The following is a 21,842-nucleotide window of genomic DNA, read 5'->3' on the forward strand; positions in this document are numbered from 1 at the left end:
GACAGACGGACATGGCTAAATCGAATCAGAAAGTGATTCTGGGTCGATCCGTATACTTATCAATGGGTCTATCTCTCTTCCTTTTGGGTGTTACGAAGAAATGCACTAAGTTATAATACTCTGTACCACAGTCTTGGTGTAGGGAAAAAAAGCCTTCCTTGTGGCTTTAATGATTTTTGTCATTGAACGTACCTATGGCAAAACTTTAAAATTTGTCAATTTCCGAATTTACCATACGCGCATCACTTTTTATCGGTCACTGGTCTAAACTCTTAGATTAACACCCTCTCTCCCTCTCTCTCTCTCTCTCTCTCACTGTCTCTCTCTAGTAGGCAAGACACAGGAGGAAAAATATGGGTCCGGTAAACGAATAATCGTTTGCGGCTATCGATATACTTTTGCCATTAAAGAGATTTTGGTTTTACAACAAAAGAAAGACACTTTTACCGTAGGAGGAGTTGCAAAAGGGTTTACAATAAACAAAGTTTGGTACATTCGCTAATACTATGTTTATGGCAAATGTATGATATGTTGATGCGAAACGTTGCATAGTTACAACAAAGGAAAATCTTGGTATTAAAAGTATTTTGTTTTTCGTAAAAATGTCTCAAACGTTTTTGTTTTTGTTTGCTTGTCGAAAGTCGAAAACACTACTATTTTACCTAATCTCTCATGGGAATACCCGTTAACTTTGCAAAATATCACTCCAAAATTAGTCATACTCTTATTTATGAGGTTTTCTTATGAAATTTATTTGATAGTATCTTGGCGGTTCTTATCATTTGTCAAGCACCTGTTGCCCTTATCATGAATGAAAATTTAAATAAAAAAAAAAAATAAAACTGTAACATAAATAACAGTTAGTTATTGAATGGAGAATTAGTTACTTGTAGCCACTGGAGAACGATGAAGGGACTATTGATTATCGCTATTGCAATCTGCAGCATTTATTTGACTTCTGCCAATCCTTGGCCCAAGGATTTTACGGAAGAGGTAAATATTGGTGTATTGCCTTATTATGGATAAAGAAAATAGTAAGGGACTTTTATTTTTTGCAGGAAAATGATGACGTTTTTGACCTGACGGAAGATGCAGAACTGATGCAGTTGGGGTAAGAAGTCTTGAATGAGTTTGAATCTCTAAACTGGGATTGTTTATTTAATATTTTTATTTTCCTTATATCAAGTGTCCCTTTTACATAGAAAATATCTCTGAGAATCTCAGTACAATAATTTATAGTAACTTCTTTAAGATCAGATCCAACGTTTCCTTGGGAACTAAGTTTCAGATTTATGTATTGGACAAGTAAAAATGTGCTTAGTTCTGGCCGGGCCGAATCTTGGAAATCCACCACCAAAGAGTCTGCTCAAACATATCAAATTTCTGCCAAATCAGACAAAAATTAAAACTTCTGGAGGCCGGTTGAAAATCGCGGCGTCTAGGGGGTCAAGAGTTCAAATTAGGAGAACGGTTTATATGGCAGCTGTATCTGATTAAAGACCAACTTTTTGCAGTCAACCAACACTCAGGGGATATCCCCTATATATGCAGTGCCTTGCGTTGGAGTGGATAGTTAAGGTGGGAGTAGTGTTTATTGACATTTGTTTTGAATTTCTGGTTATCGTAAGAAGCGGGAAAGACATCATCCGACATCATCATTCCTTGCAAAAAAAGAATTCTCTCGGTAGTGCAAGGTCCGATCAGCTGGCCATTCGATTACAAACCGGTGCGAGCTTCTAGAAAATCTTGTATTTCTGACAAATAACCTCAAGGCAGGAATCAGAAGACTGATTTCTAAAGAACCCACATCGTGGAAGAATCGATAGAACAGTGCAACACAACCCACATTTCAATGATGTTCAAGGGAAACAATAGAGTTGGATAACCTACCATCTTCAATTAACAACAATGCCCGCCTCTGAACAGGGTCTAGCTGCTCCAGGGATGATTTAGGAGCTCCTACCCCTATATGCAAGTTATATTCCATCTTCGGTCTGATGTACATTGTGCGGATATAAAGAAGATCAGAGGGAGTGAAATTTTTCTTACGTCGCTTAAGAAAGCCTTAGCATTTGTATGCTTACTTCGACACTTCGAATACATGTTTTGATCAATGGACATTAAATTGAATCTTCATGCCCTCTGACTGCTGGATATTTAGACCGTCGATAGATTTTGTTTATATGGCAGCTATATCAGGTTATAAACCGGTTGCAATCATACTCGGCACAGTTGTTGGATGTCATAATGATACACATCATTCAAAATTTCAGCAAAATCGGATGAGAATTGCGCCCTCTAGTGGCTCAAGAAGTCAACATCCAAAATCGGTTTCTGTGGCAGCCACATCAGGTTATGGACCGATTTCAACCATACTTAGCACAGTTGTTGAAAGTCAAAACAGAACACTTCGTGCCAAATTGCAGCTAAATCGAATGAGAATTGAGACCTCTAGAGGAGTAAGAATTCAAGATCCAAGATCGGTTTATATGGCAGCTATGTCAGGTTATGAAACGATTTCAACCATACTTAGCACAGTTGTTGGAAGTCAAAACAGAACACTTCGTGCCAAATTGCAGATAAATCGGATAAAAATTGAGACCTCTAGCGGAATAAGAATTCAAGATCCAAGATCGGTTTATATGGCAGCTACAATATATCAGGTTATGTACCAATTTAAATCATACTTAGCACACCTGTTGGAGGTCATAACAAAACACTCTATGGAAAATTTCAGGCAATCGGATGAGAATTGCGCCCTCTAGTGGCTCAAAAAGTCAAAATCCAAAATCGGTTTATATGGCAGTTATATCAGGTTATAGACCGATTTGAACCATACTCGGCACAGTTCGTGGAAGTCGTAACGAAACACTAAATGAAAAATTTCAACCAAATCGGATAAGAATTGCACCCTCTAGTGGCTCAAGAAGTCAAGATCCAAGATCGGTTTATATGGCAGCTATATTAGGTTATGGACCGATTTCAACCATACTTATCACAGTTATTGGAAGTCAAACGAAAACACTTCGCGGCAAATTTCAGTCAAATCGTATGAGAATTGCGCCCTTTAGTGGCTCAAGAAGTCATGATCAAAGATCGGTTAATATGGCAGCTATATCAAAACATGGACCGATATGGCCCATTTACAATCGAAACTGACCTACACTAATAAGAAGTATTTGTGCGCCTAGCTTTACTCCTTTGAAAGGTAGCGTGCTTGCGACAGACGGACGAGCATGGCTAGATCGACTGAAAATAGCATGACGATCAATAATATCCATACTTTAAGGGGCCTTAGACAAATATTTCGAGGTGTTATAAACTGAATGACAAAATTAGTATACCCCCTTCCTCTGGTAAAGTGTATAGAAATAATCTTATGGCGATAAGCCAACTTTTTTGACTGTTTTATTACGCTAAATGGTCATAAAATATTGAGAAAATATTTTTTTTTTGTTTTAGAATCATAGTGGCTTATTAAATAAATTGAAACATTTTTTTCAAATATTTAAAAAAAATTTTTTGCTGTTTAAAAAAAAAAGTATTGCTAAAAAATTTTACTACGGACAAGTGACCGAGGGTACTGGCGTTAATATTTCCCATATTCTATGATGATGGTTATGATAAATCCTTACAGTTGGACTACAAATTTTATATGAGAATATTTTTATTTATTTGTGATTGTTTTTATTTACAGAATGCAATTATTTGATGACAAAAATAATGGTAAGACAAATTTTTTTAAACATTGTACCAACATGTTTCATGGAACTCTTTCATTTCATTTAGAAATGCCGATTTTCGATGAACGTTTTGATGATATGCCCAGCCACTGGTAAGTTAAAGTAAATAAAACATTTTGTCAGACTAAAGAAAATCTCGTTGGACTAGGCTTTTCTATAGAAAATGTTTTCTATAAAAAATTTTTGTTGGACAACATTTTCTATAGAAAATTTTTGTCGGACAACATTTTCTATAGAAAATTTTGTCGGACCACCTATTCTATAGAAAATTTTGTCGGACAACATTTTCTATAGAAAATTTTGTCGGACAACATTTTCTATAGAAAATTTTGTCGGACCACCTATTCTATAGAAAATTTTGTCGGACAACATTTTCTATAGAAAATTTTGTCGGACAACATTTTCAATAGAAAATTTTGTCGGACAACATTTTCTATAGAAAATTTTGTCGGACAACATTTTCTATAGAAAATTTTGTCGGACAACATTTTCTATAGAAAATTTTGTCGGACAACATTTTCTATAGAAAATTTTGTCGGACAACATTTTCTATAGAAAATTTTGTCGGACAACATTTTCTATAGAAAATTTTGTCGGACAACATTTTCTATAGAAAATTTTGTCGGACAACATTTTCTATAGAAAATTTTGTCGGACAACATTTTCTATAGAAAATTTTGTCGGACAACATTTTCTATAGAAAATTTTGTCGGACAACATTTTCTATAGAAAATTTTGTCGGACAACATTTTCTATAGAAAATTTTGTCGGACAACATTTTCTATAGAAAATTTTGTCGGACAACATTTTCTATAGAAAATTTTGTCGGACAACATTTTCTATAGAAAATTTTGTCGGACAACATTTTCTATAGAAAATTTTGTCGGACAACATTTTCTATAGAAAATTTTGTCGGACAACATTTTCTATAGAAAATTTTGTCGGACAACATTTTCTATAGAAAATTTTGTCGGACAACATTTTCTATAGAAAATTTTGTCGGACAACATTTTCTATAGAAAATTTTGTCGGACAACATTTTCTTAGAAAATTTTGTCGGACAACATTTTCTATAGAAAATTTTGTCGGACAACATTTTCTATAGAAAATTTTGTCGGACAACATTTTCTATAGAAAATTTTGTCGGACAACATTTTCTATAGAAAATTTTGTCGGACAACATTTTCTATAGAAAATTTTGTCGGACAACATTTTCTATAGAAAATTTTGTCGGACAACATTTTCTATAGAAAATTTTGTCGGACAACATTTTCTATAGAAAATTTTGTCGGACAACATTTTCTATAGAAAATTTTGTCGGACAACATTTTCTATAGAAAATTTTTGTTGGACAACATTTTCTATAGAAAATTTTGTCGGACAACATTTTCTATAGAAAATTTTGTCGGACAACATTTTCTATAGAAAATTTTGTCGGACAACATTTTCTATAGAAAATTTTGTCGGACAACATTTTCTATAGAAATTTTTGTTGGACAACATTTTCTATAGAAAATTTTGTCGGACAACATTTTCTATAGAAAATTTTGTCGGACAACATTTTCTATAGAAAATTTTGTCGGACAACATTTTCTATAGAAAATTTTGTCGGACAACATTTTCTATAGAAAATTTTGTCGGACAACATTTTCTATAGAAAATTTTGTCGGACAACATTTTCTATAGAAAATTTTGTCGGACAACATTTTCTATAGAAAATTTTGTCGGACAACATTTTCTATAGAAAATTTTGTCGGACAACATTTTCTATAGAAAATTTTGTCGGACAACATTTTCTATAGAAAATTTTGTCGGACAACATTTTCTATAGAAAATTTTGTCGGACAACATTTTCTATAGAAAATTTTGTCGGACAACATTTTCTATAGAAAATTTTGTCGGACAACATTTTCTATAGAAAATTTTGTCGGACAACATTTTCTATAGAAAATTTTGTCGGACAACATTTTCTATAGAAAATTTTGTCGGACAACATTTTCTATAGAAAATTTTGTCGGACAACATTTTCTATAGAAAATTTTGTCGGACAACATTTTCTATAGAAAATTTTGTCGGACAACATTTTCTATAGAAAATTTTGTCGGACAACATTTTCTATAGAAAATTTTGTCGGACAACATTTTCTATAGAAAATTTTGTCGGACAACATTTTCTATAGAAAATTTTGTCGGACAACATTTTCTATAGAAAATTTTGTCGGACAACGTTTTCTATAGAAAATTTTGTCGGACAACATTTTCTATAGAAAATTTTTGTTGGACAACATTTTCTATAGAAAATTTTTGTTGGACAACATTTTCTATAGAAAATTTTTGTTGGACAACGTTTTCTATAGAAAATTTTGTCGGACAACATTTTCTATAGAAAATTTTTGTTGGACAACATTTTCTATAGAAAATTTTTGTTGGACAACATTTTCTATGAAAATTTTTGTTGGACAACATTTTCTATAGAAAATTTTGTCGGACAACATTTTCTATAGAAAATTTTGTCGGACAACATTTTCTATAGAAAATTTTGTCGGACAACATTTTCTATAGAAAATTTTGTCGCACAACATTTTCTATAGAAAATTTTGTCGGACAACATTTTCTATAGAAAATTTTGTCGCACAACATTTTCTATAGAAAATTTTGTCGGACAACATTTTCTATAGAAAATTTTGTCGGACAACATTTTCTATAGAAAATTTTTGTTGGACAACATTTTCTATAGAAAATTTTTGTTGGACAACATTTTCTATAGAAAATTTTTGTTGGACAACATTTTCTATAGAAAATTTTTGTTGGACAACATTTTCTATAGAAAATTTTTGTTGGACAACATTTTCTATAGAAAATTTTTGTCGGACAACATTTTCAATAGAAAATTTTGTCGGACAACATTTTCTATAGAAAATTTTTGTTGGACCACATTTTCTATAGAAAATTTTGTCGGACAACATTTTCTATAGAAAATTTTCATTCAATTTTCATATATATCGAAATTTTCATCAGAAACTCTTTTGTTCCACAAAATTTTGTCGGGACTATCTAATGTTTTTTTTTTTTGCAGCAAAACAAACTCTTCCTCGCCTTCTCCGGTGCCAAAAAATTGTGCCGAAGCAACAGCCTGTACCCGTCGTAGCGGTTATTATTACATCAAATTAAATGCCATTGGCAATAATTCCTTCTTGGTGGAATGTGATGCGCACAACGATGGTGGCGATTGGTTGGTGTTCCAACGACGTTTAGATGGCTCACAGAGTTTCTTTCGCACATGGTCTCAATATCGCGAAGGATTTGGTGAAATTGAAGGCGAATACTTTCTAGGCATGGACAAATTGCATGCCTTGACAAATTTCGATGGTCGCCAAGAAATGATGATTCTATTCGAAAGAAATGATGCCACCACAAGTTATGCCAAATACAGTTCTTTTGCCGTGGGTAATAACACCGAAAGTTTCGAACTGAAAAGAGTTGGCAGATATACCGGAACGGCAGGTGACTCATTACAGGCCCATGTGGGCGGTAAATTTTCCACTATGGATAAAGATAATGGCAACACAAATCCCAATATGGCTATAACCTACTCCAGTGCCTGGTGGTATAAGAATAATCGCGTGAGGTAAGTGTATTGCGATATGTTGCTCTAGGTTATGTTGAATGGTTTGATTGGATGTTCTGTTTTACAGCGATTTAAATGGACTTTTTGGCAAAACCGACACTACCGGCCTTTTTTGGACTGGCTTCCATTTGGGTGGAAAATACATAAAGACTGTTAAGATGATGATTCGTCGTTATAGAGTCTAAGTTGGTATAAGTAGCTTAAGAGATGGATGTATGAGTAACTACATGAATAAATTGAGACTATAAAAGAAATTATGATGATATGAAAAGATCTTATCATGAGTGAACTAGATGTTCCACTTGGAATGGGTATGCAGAGGTCTCGGATTGAAATGCAATTTAAGTCGAGGAAAAACTTTGCAGCATATGAGTGCCAAAGTATTCAGAGTTGAAATGTAGAACAAACTGAATATGGTTCAGATCGTTCTATATTTGGATAAAGGAGCATTTTTTAACCGATTTCACTTAAGTTTGACACAGTGAGTTGTATTTTGATTGATTCAGCCAACGCGACCGCTAAAACTTGATTTCCTTATGTTTGTTATTGAACTGTGTCTTAAATAAAAAAAAACAAACGAAATTTTTTAGAAACGATTTCTTTATTGGAAAAATTTAATCTGAGTAAGGAAGTCATTTAAATCCTTCTTCGGCGTATCATCATTTGCACATAGTTCAATGATGCATTGTAGCCCATCCAGGTTTTCCAATTAATGCCACTTAGTATATTATCCTTTGAGCCATAGATGCCATTCAGATTGCTGGGAAATTAAATACAAAAAAAAAAAAAAAAATAATAAAAAATGATAAACAAGTAAAAACGTGCTATGTTGGGCCGGTTCGAATCTTGGGAACCCACTACCATGGATTCAACTAAAATATGGGAGCTATATCTAGTTATAGACTGAATTGGACCTTATTTGGTGCAGTTGTTGAGAGTCATAACAGAACACTATATGCAAAATTTCAGCTAAATCGGATAAAAATCGAGTCTTGTAAGAGATTAAGAAGTCGAATTGGGAGATCGGTTTATATGGGAATCATAACAGTATACTATGTTCAAAATTTCGGATCGGATGAAAATTGAGGCCTCCAGGGGCATGAGAAATCAAATCGGGAGATTGGTTTATATGGGAGCTATATCAGGTTCTTGACCGATGTGGACCATACTTGGCTCCGTTGTTGGAGGTCATAACAGAATACTATGTGCAAAATTTAAGCCAAATCAGATGAAAGTGGAGGCTTCCAGGGGCTCAAGAAGTCAAATCGGGAGATCGGTTTACATGGAAGCTATATCAGGTTCTTGACCGATGTGGACCATACTTGGCTCCGTCGTTAGAAGTCATAATAGAACCCTATGTGCAAACTTTCAGCCAAATGGGATAAAAATTGAGGCTTCCAGGGGCTCAGGAAGTCAAATTGGAAGATCGGTTTATATGGAAGCTATATCAGGTTCTTAACCGATTTGAACTGTACTTGGCACAATTGTTAGGAGTCATAACAGAATACTGTGTGCACAATTTCAGCCAAATCGGATGAAAATTGAAGCTTCCAGGGGCTCAAGAAATCAAATCGGGAGATCGGTTTATATGGGAGCTATATCAGGTTATAGACCGATTTGAACCGTACTTGGCTCTGTTGTTGGAAGTCATAATATGACACCACATATGAAATTTCAGCCAAATCGGATGAGAATTGCGGCTTCCAGGGGCCCAAGAAATCATATCGGGAGATCGGTTTATATAAGAGCTAAATCAGGTTACAGACCGATTTGAACCATACATGGCTCCGTTGTTGAAAATCATAACAGAACACCATGTACCAAATTTCAGCCAAATCGGATAAAAATTGGGGTTTTCAGGATCTCAAGAAGTAAAATCGGGAGATCGGTTCATATGGGAACTATATCATGTTCTTGACCGATGTGAACCATACTTGGCTCCGTTATTGGGAGTAACAACATAATACCATGTACAAAATTTCAGCCAAATCGGATCAAAATTGCGGGTTCCAGGGGCTCAAGAAGTCAAATCGGGAGATCGGTTTATATGGAAGCTATATCAGGTTCTTGACCGATGTGGACCATACCTGGCTCCGTTGTTGAAAATCATAACAGAACACCATGTACCAAATTTCAGCCAAATCGGATAAAAATTGGGGTTTTCAGGATCTCAAGAAGTAAAATCGGGAGATCGGTTCATATGGAAGCTATATCAGGTTCTTGACCGATGTGGACCATACCTGGCTCCGTTGTTGAAAATCATAACAGAACACCATGTACCAAATTTCAGCCAAATCGGATAAAAATTGGGGTTTTCAGGATCTCAAGAAGTAAAATCGGGAGATCGGTTCATATGGAAGCTATATCAGGTTCTTGACCGATGTGGACCATACTTGGCTCCGTTGTTGGAAGTCATAACAGAATACTATGTGCAAAATTTAAGCCAAATGGAATAAAAATTGCGGCTTGTAAGAGCTAAAGCTGTCAAATCAGGAGATCGGTTTATATGGGAGCTATATCAGGTTCTTGACCGATGTGAACCATACTTGGCTCCGTTATTGGGAGTCATAACAAAACACCACATGTAAAATTTTATCCAAATCGGATGAAAATTGCGGCTTCCAGGGGCCCAAGAAATCAAATCGGGAGATCGGTTTATATGGGAGCTATATCAGGTTATAGACCGATTTGAACCGTACTTGGCTCTGTTGTTGGAAGCCATAATATGACAGCACATATGAAATTTCAGCCAAATCGGATCAAAATTGCGAGTTCCAGGGGCTCAAGAAGTCAAATCGGGAGATCGGTTTATATGGAAGCTATATCAGGTTCTTGACCGATGTGGACCATACTTGGCTCCGTTGTTGAAAATCATAACAGAACACCATGTACCAAATTTCAGCCAAATCGGATCAACATTGCGGGTTCCAGGGGCTCAAGAAGTCAAATCGGGAGATCGGTTTATATGGAAGCTATATCAGGTTCTTGACCGATGTGGACCATACTTGGCTCCGTTGTTGAAAATCATAACAGAACACCATGTACCAAATTTCAGCCAAATCGGATAAAAATTGGGGTTTTCAGGGGCTCAAGAAGTAAAATCGGGAGATCGGTTCATATGGGAACTATATCATGTTCTTGACCGATGTGAGCCATACTTGGCTCCGTTATTGGGAGTAACAACATAACACTATGTACAAAATTTCAGCCAAATCGGATAAAAATTGCGGCTTACAGGGGCTCAAGAAGTCAAATCGGCAGATCGGTTTATATGGAAGCTATATCAGGTTCTTGACCGATGTGGACCATACTTAGCTCCATTGTTGGAAGTCACAACAGAACACCACATGCAAAATTTCAGCCAAATGGGATGAAAATTGAGGCTTCCAGGGGCTCAGGAAGTCAAATCGGGAGATTGGTGTATATGGGAGCTATATCAGGTTCTTGAGCGATTTGGATCGTACTTGGCACAGTTGTTGGAAGTCATAATAGAATACAACATGCAAACTTTCAGCCAAATGGGATGAAAATTGAGGCTTCCAGGGGCTCAGGAAATCAAATCGGGAGATTGGTTTATACGGGAACTACAATATATCCAAATCTGAATCTATATGGCCCATTGGATATTCCCAACGACCTTCGTCAATATAAAGTAGCTATGGAAAGCCTCCAGCTCTACGCGTTCGACCGCTATCGTGATATCGACAGACGGATGGACGGACATGGCTAGTTCGAATCAGAATTTCGATACGATCAAAAATATATAAACTTTATGGGGTCCTAGATTAATATTTTGAGGTGTTGCAAACGGAATGGCTAGATTAGTATACCCCCCTTCTATGGTGGTGGGTATAAAGGAATGAAACATAGAAACACTTGTTATTACCTTTGATAGCAATTTTTATACCACCAAGCTCCGGAGTATGTAATGGCACAATTCTCACCAGGACGACTATCATTGTCTTGATCCTTTGTCGTAAATTTATAGCCAACATGATATTGTAACGAATCTCCAGCTGTTCCTGAATATTTACCAATTCGCTTCAGTACATACTTCTCAGTTTCACAACCAATGGCAAACGAGTTATATTTGGCATGAGCGGAAATTATTCTATTTTCCGGGGTCAGGGTAACATTTTCCATTAAAATCAAGAGCTCCTGGGGGCCATGGAAGTTGGTTAAAGCATACAGCTTCTCCAGACCAATAAAGAATTCCCCCTCGATATCGCCAAAACCATATTTGTAATCATTCCAAGGTCTATAGAAATCAACGGAACCATCCTGGCGTCTTTGTATCACCGTCCAGCCACCATCATCTGTATGGGCATCACACTCCACTAGGTAAGATTTTGGGTAACCTTCTACGAGTACTGTGACGTTGTAGTAACCACTGCGCTTGGTACATTCAGTGACCTCAGAGCAACTACTGGCTATTGCCAAATGTTGACTATAAAGGAAAATGTTAATCGCTTAAATAGGAAAATACTTGATTAGAGAGTTTTTTTTTGCTTTCTTACCATTCTTTGGGCAAAGAATCAACTCGGATATCGAATATGTCAGTGGCTGTGAATAAAATGGAAAACATTGATATAAAAAATTTTTCTGAGTTATTTTTTTTTGAATTGTTAATTATACCCTACACCACTACTGTGGTACAGGTATATAACTTAGTGCATTTGTTTGTAACATTCAGAAGCAAGAGAGATAGACCCATTGATAAGTATACCGATGGAATCAGAATCACTTTCTGATTCGATTTAGCTATGTCCGTCTGTTTGTCTGTCGGTCCATGTTAATTTGTGTACAAACTACAGGTCGCAATTTTTATCCGATCGTCTTCAAATTTGGTACAGGCATGTTTTTCGACCTAGAGACAAAGCCCATTGAAATTGGAAAAAATCGCTTCAGATTTAGATATAGCTCCCATATATATGTTCGTCCGATTTGCAGCAATCATGCAATAAAATGGTGATTTGTTAACCGATTCTTTCGAAACTTGGCGGGAAGGATTCTCTTATGACTCTCGACATTACTGGCGAGTTTCATAGAAATCGGTTCAGATTTAGATATAGCTCTCCTTTATATATATCGCCCGATTTTCACTCCTAGAGCCACTGCAAGCGCATTTATTGACCAATCTTGCCAAAACTTTGTACAACGCTTTCCTCGATGACTCATACAATATCTGTAAAGTTTGCTTGAAATCGTTTCAGATTTAGATATAGCTCTCATTTATATATATCGCCCGATTCTCACTCCTAGAGCCACTGCGAGCGCATTTATTGACCAATCTTCCCAACATTTTGTGCAGCGCTTTCCCCGACAACTACCACTATATCTGAGAGGGTTGCTCGAAATCGGTTCAGATTTAGATATAACTCCCATATATATGTTCGTCCGATTTGCAGTAATAATGCAATAAAATGATCATTTATTAACCGATTCTCTCGATATTGAGCAGGAATGATTTTCTTATGACTCTCGATAATACTAGTGAATTCTATAGAAATCGGTTCAGATTTAGATATAGCTCCCATATATATTTTCGTCCGATTTGCAGTAATAATGCAATAAAATCATCATTTGTTAACCTATACTCTCGAAATTTGGAAGGAAGGATTTTCTTATGACTCTCGACATTACTGGTGAATTTCATAGAAATCGGTTCAGATTTAGATATATATTTTCGTCCGATTTGCAGTAATAACGCAATAAAATGATCATTTGTTAACCGATTCTCTCGAAATTCAGCAGGAAGGATTTTCTTATGACTCTCGATATAACGAGTCAATTTTATAGAAATCGGTTCAGATTTAGATATAGCTCCCATATATATTTTCGTCCGATTTGCAGTAATAATGCAATAAAATCATCAATTGTTAACCTATACTCTCGAAATTTGGAAGGAAGGATTTTCTTATGACTCTCGACATTACTGGTGAATTTCATAGAAATCGGTTCAGATTTAGATATAGCTCCCATATATATTTTCGTCCGATTTGCAGTAATAACGCAATAAAATGATCATTTGTTAACCGATTCTCTCGAAATTCAAAAGGAAGGATTTTCTTATGACTTTCGATATAACGAGTCAATTTTATAGAAATCGGTTCAGATTGAGATATAGCTCTCATATATATTTTCGTCCGATTTGCAGTAATAATGCAATAAAATGATCATTTGTTAACCGATATTCTCCAAATTTGGAAGGAAGAATTTTCTTACGACTTTCGACATTACTGGTGAATTTCATATAAATCGGTTCAGATTTAGATATAGCTCTCATCTATATATATATACCTATTTTCACTCCTAGAGCCCCTGCAAGCGGATTTGTTGACCAATCTTGCCAAAACTTTGTACAACTCTTTCATCGACGACTTTTACAATATCTGTAAAGTTTGCTTGAAATCGGTTCAGATTCAGACATAGCTCCCATATATATTTTCGTCCAATTTGCAGTAATAATGCAATAAAATGGTCATTTGTTATCCGATTCTCTCGAAATTTGGCAGGATACATTTCCTTATGACTCTCGCTTGGATATAAATTGTGCGATTTTGAAGCAATACTCATAAAGTTTTCATGGAAATAGAAGAGAGTATTGCTTTATCCAGCACCATTACGGAAAGAGATTTTCTTCACGAAGTTCGCAAAACTAAAGATGTTACAGCAATTTCAAACTCACGTTGATTTTTTTGGATTTTCGGATATTGATTATGCGATTTTGGGCTTGTTTCTTGAAGGAAAAACATAGGAGTTGCACTAAACCGAATTTTTTGCCATTATCTTCAATACTGTATACTCAACTCGAAAAATTTTTTCACATCAAAAATTGAAAATTTTCATAAGGGGTTAGTTAACCTTTCCTGAAAAAATGCAAAAAGAAATAAAATGTGAAATTCCAAGTAATTCTGTTCACTTTTCGAATCGTCTTCGAATTTCGAACTGCGGAATGCTTAAAAATTTCCGAAATTCGAAAAAATGAAGGAGTTACAGCGTTGTTGGCCTTGAAAACGACTTTGAATTTTTACGCCCAAAATAAATTGGTTTTTGCTATGTTTTCCATAGCAACCTTAACAGTATCGCTTCATGTAGCACCTCTACGGAAAGGGATTTTTGTCACAAATCCAACGGTGCCTGAAAAATTGTCAGGTTCGCAAAACTGGGGAAGTTACAGCAGTTGCAAACTCACGTTGGTTTTTTTGAATTTTTCGATATCAATTATGCGATTTTGAAGCAATACTCGTAAAGTTTTCAAGGAAATAGAAGAGAGTATTGCTTCATCCAGCACCATTACGGAAAGAGATTTTCTTCACGAATCCAACGGTGTGCTCAGAATTTTGAAGTTCGCAAAACTAAGGATGTTACAGCAATTTCAAACTCACGTTGATTTTTTTTGCATTTTTCGGATATTGATTATGCGATTTTGAGCTCGTTTTTTGGAGGAAAAACATAGGAGTTGCACTAAAGCGAGTTTTTTGCGTTTATCTTCAATACTGTATACTCAAGTCGAAAAATTTTTTCGCATCAAAAATTGAAAATTTTCATAAGGGGTTAGCCTTTCCTAAAAAAATGCAAAAAAAATAAAATGTGAAATTCCAAGTAATTCTGTTCACTTTACGAATCGTCTTCGAATTTCGAACTGCGGAATGCCTAAAAATTTTGGAAAAAATGAAGGAGTTACAGCGTTGTTGGCCTTGAAAACGACTTTGAATTTTTTCGCCCAAAATAAATTGGTTTTTGCTATGTTTTCCATAGCAACCTTAACAGTATCGCTCCATGTAACACCTCTACGGAAAGGGATTTTTGTCACAAATCTAACGGTGCCTGAAAAATTGTCAGGTGTAAGGATGTTACAGCAATTTCAAACTCACGTTGATTTTTTTGCATATTTCGGATATTGATTATGCGATTTTGGGCTTGTTTTTTGAAGGAAAAACATAGCAGTTGCACTAAACCGAATTTTTTGCCATTATCTTCAATACTGTATACTCAGATCGATAGGGGATATTTGGGATAGTGAGTTGTGTTCGGCAGTTCGACATCCTTCTTCAATTAGGCCCAGATAGGTTCAGATTTGGATATAGCTGCCATATAGACGGACCCGCCGATTTTGAATCTTAGGCCCATGAAAGCCACATTTATTATCCGATTGTGCCAGTGAGTTGTATAAGGCGCTTCGATATAGCTGCCATATAGACCGATCTTTCGATTTAAGGTCTTGCGCTCATAAAAGGCGCATTTATTGTCCAATGTCGCTGAAATTTGGGACAGTGAGTTGCGTTAGGCCACTCGACGTCCTTCTTTAATTTGGTCAAGTTCGGTCCAGATTTGGATATAGCTGCCATATAGACTGATCTCTCGATTTAAGGTTTTGGGGCCATAAAAGGCGCATTTATTATCCGATTTCGCCAAAATTTGGTATAGTGAGTTGGATTAGGCTCTTCGACGTTTTTCTGCAACTTGACCCAAATTGGTCCAGATTTGAATATAGCTGCCATATAGACCGATATCTTGGCCCCATAAATGGCGCATTTATAATCCGATTTCACTGAAATTGTTTCAGAAAAATGCCTGCACCCTAACTTTTGTATTAAAATTATGGTTATTTATTAAACTATTACCTGCTTTATTCACTTCAAAGTCACTGCAAAGTAAGATCTGTAATTAATCAATCTTCATCCAATTTCGTAGAAATTATTTGCATACCTTGCTCTTGTGTTTAGGTCAATTTCGCTTATATTACCCCAATATGTCTGCAATAGGAAAAAATTTTATATGTAGGTAAATCATAAATCGAAAATTTTTAGTTATATTACCTCATTTTCCTCTTCCGGAAAATCCGCCGCCATTGGACAAATGCATTGTAATGCAAGTGCCACAGTTAATAAAAGAAACTTGTCGGTGCGCATACTGCAGGTGTTAATGTGCAACTGATTTCGCATTAGATAACCGCTAGCGGTATTTATAGGGGAAAAAAAAACTTTCAATAGAAATGGTAAGGCCAATAAAAACAAGTAAAAACGTATTAAGTTCGGCCGAACCGAACTTTGGATACCCACCACCAAGGATATAACAATCATTTTATTTTATTATAACCCTAATACTAGATGCATATATGAACCATATTAAGGTCTGATATCGGGAGGCTTAAAATAACTCACTATTTCAAATTTCAGCGAAATCGGGTAACAAATAAAGCTTTTATGGGTTTCAGACCCTATATCGGCAGATCGGTCTATATGGCAGCTATATCTATATGTAGTCCGATCTGAACCATATTTAGGTCAGATGTTTGAAGGCCTTAAACTACTCAATGTTTCAAATTTCAGCGGAATCGGGTAATAAATAAAGCTTTTATGGGCTCCAGACCCTTTATCGGCAGATCGGTCCATATGACAGCAATATCTAAATATAGTCTGATCTGAACCATATTTGAGTCGGATGCAAGGAGGCTTCAAGCAACTCATTGTTTAAAATTTCAGCGAAATCTGATAAAAAAATAAAGCATTTAGGGGCTTCAGACCCTTTATCGGCCGATCGGTCTATATGGCAGCTATATCTAAATATAGTCCAATCTGAACCATATTTGAGTCGGATGCCAGGAGGCTTCAAGCAACTCATTGTTTAAAATTTCAGCGAAATGTGATAAAAAAATAAAGCATTTAGGGGCATTAGACCCTTTTTCGGGAGATCGGTCTATATGGCAGCTATATCCAAATATAGTCCGATCTGAGCCATATTTAGGTCGGATTTTGGGAATAAAGACTTACTGTTTCAAATTTCAGCGAAATCGGTTAATAAATAAATTTTTTAATGGGCTTCAGACCCTATGTCGGCAGATCGGTCTATATGGCAGCTATATCCGAATATGGTCCGATTTGGCCCGTTCAAGAACTTAACCAGTGTGCATCAAGAAGAGGTATCTGTGCCAAATTTCAACTCAATATCTCAATTTCTGAAGGCTGTAGAGTGACGGCGGACGGACAGACAGACACACGAACATGGTTAAATCATCTAAGAATTTTACGACGATCCGAAATATGTGCATTTTGTAGGGTCGAAAATTGATATTTCGATTTGTTGCAAATGCAATGACTAAATGAATATACCCCCTATCCTATGGTGGTGGGTATAAAAACATCAATCAGAAGTTCCACTTCATACATTCCAATAAATCTTCTTGTTTCTAGCTAGGCCAACACAAGTGATTGAATTATAAAACATTTTCATTGCTTTAAAATCTTTACAGTTTTTTTTTATTTTCGTCAACGCTATCACCGCATGGGTAAGCCATCATAAATTTAAAATTTCATTGGAAATCAGTTTGCAAGATAGTGAGCTAAACCAAATAAAAACGTGCTAAATTCGTCTGGGCCGTAACTTATATACCCTCTGCCATGGATCGCATTTCTCAACTGCTGTGTCCGGTATCTCTTTATAGGCGAACAAAGGATTATTCATAAAAATTTATGGACCGATTCTGGCCATAATTGGGTGGTATGTTGCAGTCTTTGTCCATAATAGATGTCATTGTGCATAATTTCAGCCAAATCGGATAAGAATTGCGACCTCTAGAGGCTCAAGAAGTCAAGACCCAAGATCGGTTTATATGACAGCTATATCAAAATATGGCCGATATGCCCATTTACAATCCCAATCGACCTACAGTACAGTGACAAGTATTTGTGGAAAATTTTAAACGCCTAGCTTTACTCCTTCTTTAGTTAGAGTTCTTTCCACAGACAGACAGACTGATGGACGGGTATAACAAGTAGGTCAGGTTAGGTTACGTTGAAAAGAAGGTGCAGATATTAATCCATCCCATGCCACTATGGATATACACCTAAGCCAGCAATCGGCTTGTTGTGCGCTCTAAAAACTATAAAGTAACCTCTAAAAAAAAGAAAATTTTATGTTAGGAATTCCGTGCAACTTACAAAATCCTTCATTGTTTTCAGACATGAACTTAAGTTGGTTCATTGCGCCTTGTAGGAGCTCAAGAAGCAAAATCGGGAGATCAGTTTACATAGGATCTATATCGGGCTATAGATTGAATCAGACCATATTGGACACGCATATTGAAGGTTATGGGAGAAGCCGTTGTACAAAGTTTCTGCTAAATCGGATGAGAATAGCGCCCTCTAGAGGCTCAAGAAGTCAAGATCCCAGATCGGTTTATATGGCAGCTATATCAGGTTATGTACCGATTTGCGCCATACTTAGCATAATTATTGGAAATCATAACAAAACACCTCATGCAAAATCTCAGCCAAATCGGATGAGAACTGAGAACTCTAGCGGGTCAAGAAGTCAAGATCCCAGATCGATTTATATGGCAGCTATATCAGGCTATGGACCGATAAAACCATACCAAGCACAGTTGTTGTTCAGCAAAATTGGATAAAAATTGCGCCCTCTAGTGTCTCGGCATGCTATCACTTGCCGCACCTATTTTATATATGAGTGAGCTCGCAGTCCTATGTATCCCGTTGTGATACCAATAGCTTTGCTGACCTCCTTCTTGCTTCCTTTCAATAATAGCCTCGTTTTCTCACGATCTGAATCCCCCCATAGGATTTTCGCCATCCTACCGACCGTTTCGCTGTTCCACAATGTTGCATGCGCATTCGTCGCCCACTTCCTTAACTCGGACTGCGTCGACCCGAAAGGCGTTGGACTAATCAAGTTTATTGACGGCAGTCCTCTGGCCTTCACCGCCAAATCGTCTGCCCTTTCATTTCCCCTAACTCCGTTATGGCCCGGCAATCAAACGATGCGGATTTCCCATCCTCAGAGAAGGCGTTAATCTCCTTCTTACACTTCAAGACTGTTCGTGACCTTACCGTCCTGGTTGTTATTGCCTTTATGGCCAATTTTACTGTCGGTAAAGATGTTCACACTCGACTTCCTTGCGTTAGCACCACACCACTTCAAGCATTCCGTGATCCCCAGGATTTCCGCCTGCAGGACCGTATTATGGTCAGCCAGTCCAAAGCACATCTCAGTCCCTGAGTTCTCAATGTAAACCCCCAGGCCCACCCTGTCCTCTAGCTTTGATCCATCCGTGCATCATTATCTTCCAGATGACAATACTAGGGTTCCCTCAATCAAAGACTGTGCCTCCGGCAGCACTGTCTCGCATTCGACCTCAAGTGCCATCTCAATTATCCGATTGGAAACCTCTTCTATTCCATCCAGGTTTCCTATTGTCGCCTCGATTATACCGCGATGGTATGAGCTGCTCCCATCCTCAATCCATTCTTCCATCGCCCTTAAGTCTCATAGCCGCAGTGGCTATTTGGAACAAATCGCATAAGGTATGCAATTTTTACCGGATTTTGATGAAAGCTTATTTACATACATACCAGAGGTGGTGGGTATCCAAAGTTCGGCCCGGCCGAACTTAATGACTTTTAACTTGTTTGTTTTGCTTTCGAATAATATTGTTGCTGTTGTTTTATGTTAGCTTGCAAGGCGGATGCCTTTCAATAACAACTTTTTTCTTCGGGTGTTTGAGATTCGATATAAATTGTTGCAGAAAAATTAACAAATTTCGTCGTTGATTTTGCGACAAAAGTTGTTGCTTTTCAAAATTATTTTTATCTGTGAATTTTCATTTTTATACCCTCCACCATAGGATGGGGATATACTAACATCGTCATTCCGTATAACTTATCTTGTCTTTACATTCTTAGTCTATGTCTGTTCGCCTCTCTGTATCTCGAAAGAGATTCGAAATAAATTGTTGCAGAAAAATTAACAAATTTCGTCGTTGATTTTGCGACAAAAGTTGTTGCTTTTCAAAATTGTTTTTATCTGTGAATCTTAATGTTTATAACATCCACCATAGGATGGGGATATACTAACATCGTCATTCCGTATAACTTATCTCGTCTTAACATTCTAAGCCTGTGTCTGTTCACCTGTGTCTGTTCGCCTGTCTGTATGTCGAAAGAGATTCGAAATAAATTGTTGCAGGAAAATTAACAAATTTCGTCGTTGATTTTGCGACAAAAGTTGTTGGTTTTCAAAATTATTTTTATCTGTGAATCTTTATTTTTATACTCCTCACCATAGGATGGGAATATACTAATATTGTCATTCCGTATAACTTATCTCGTCTTAACATTCTTAGCCTATGTCTGTTCGCCTCTCTGTATGTCGAAAGAGATTCGAAATAAATTGTTGCAGGAAAATTAACAAATTTCGTCGTTGATTTTGCGACAAAAGTTGTTGCTTTTCAAAATGATTTTTATCTGTGAATCTTAATTTTTATAGCCTCCACCATAGGATGGGGATATATAGTAGCATCGTCATTCCGTATAACTTATCTCGTCTTAACATTCTTAGCCTATGTCTGTTCGCCTCTCTGTATGTCGAAAGAGATTCAAAATAAATTGTTGCAGGAAAATTAACAAATTTCGTCGTTGATTTTGCGACAAAAGTTGTTGCTTTTCAAAATGATTTTTATCTGTGAATCTTCATTTTTATAGCCTCCACCATAGGATGGGGATATACTAACATCGTCATTCCGTATAACTTATCTCGTCTTAACATTCTTAGCTTATGTCTGTTCGTCTGTCTGTATGTCGAAAGCACGCTTACTTACGAAGGAGTAAAGCTAGGTGCTTGAAACTTTGCAAAATACTTCCTATTAGTGCAGGTCAGTTGAGATTGTAAATGGGGCAAATCGGTGCATGTTTTGAAAACGCTGCCATAAAAAACGATCTACCGATTAAAATTTTCCAACACTGTTGCATTTGTCTCATCCTTGGTGTCCAACAGCAGTTCACTCTCACAAGACTCGTTTGATTTTGTAATGACGAATTTCTTTACGCATTCAAATGCAATTGAGAAAGCTGTGACATCATTCTTCCCCCGGGGCGATGTGGACGAAGAAGCAAAAGGATATTTTTCTAACCACCTACAACATTAAGAAACACCTGTGACATTTTCTATTTAAATTTTATTTTATTGGAATACATATATTTAATTTTATGTTTTTGTTTTTTTTTTTTTTTAATTTGAACTTAATTTAAATATACATTTTATAATATTACAATATTTTCTATTTACCATATATGTATACTAAAAACACTAACTAATAACTAACACTGCTTAGCTTCGGAGACCAATGAGAGGGCCATAGTCAAGCTTTTGCAGCATATAAGGCACTTCCTTTGTGTTGCCTTATTTCTACTTAAGATGGCTTAAAAACTAATAAAAAAAATACATAAATATGTACTCTAAGATTGTTTTTATATCATTTCATCTACAATACTTTGTACAAACTGTAATATGGGTAAACGTTTTGGGTACGTTTCGAAAATGCATTTGTTGTATGGAAAATTCTTACATATAACTCTTAGAACTTAAGGTGGCTAATCAATGAACGTATTTACAATTAATTAAATGTGATATTGCATAAAAAAAGCGAAGCTATGGATAGAGATTTTTGTTTTTGAT

General features: G+C 36.2%; 2 protein-coding genes across 2 annotated transcripts; one reads left to right on the plus strand and one right to left on the minus strand.

Annotated features, from left to right (window-relative positions):
* Positions 1–872: 872 nt before the first annotated feature.
* Positions 873–7,624, plus strand: LOC106081090 (ryncolin-4). Its single transcript, XM_059363026.1, has 6 exons — positions 873–993; positions 1,059–1,111; positions 3,698–3,726; positions 3,790–3,835; positions 6,819–7,370; positions 7,438–7,624. Exons 1-6 carry the CDS (start codon positions 907–909, stop codon positions 7,553–7,555), a joined length of 885 nt encoding a protein of 294 aa, XP_059219009.1. The 5' UTR covers positions 873–906; the 3' UTR covers positions 7,556–7,624.
* Positions 7,625–7,958: 334 nt separating this feature from the next.
* LOC106081095 (ryncolin-1) lies at positions 7,959–16,266 on the minus strand. Its single transcript, XM_013242823.2, has 6 exons — positions 16,193–16,266; positions 16,083–16,129; positions 15,998–16,020; positions 11,888–11,933; positions 11,257–11,817; positions 7,959–8,130 (listed from the first exon to the last, which is right to left on the minus strand). The coding sequence occupies exons 1-6, from the start codon at positions 16,223–16,225 to the stop codon at positions 8,007–8,009; spliced, it is 834 nt and encodes a 277-aa protein (XP_013098277.2). The 5' UTR covers positions 16,226–16,266; the 3' UTR covers positions 7,959–8,006.
* Positions 16,267–21,842: the final 5,576 nt, after the last annotated feature.

This window comes from Stomoxys calcitrans, chromosome 2, assembly GCF_963082655.1.
Source record: "Stomoxys calcitrans chromosome 2, idStoCalc2.1, whole genome shotgun sequence".
In the NCBI taxonomy this organism is placed as follows: domain Eukaryota; kingdom Metazoa; phylum Arthropoda; class Insecta; order Diptera; family Muscidae; genus Stomoxys; species Stomoxys calcitrans.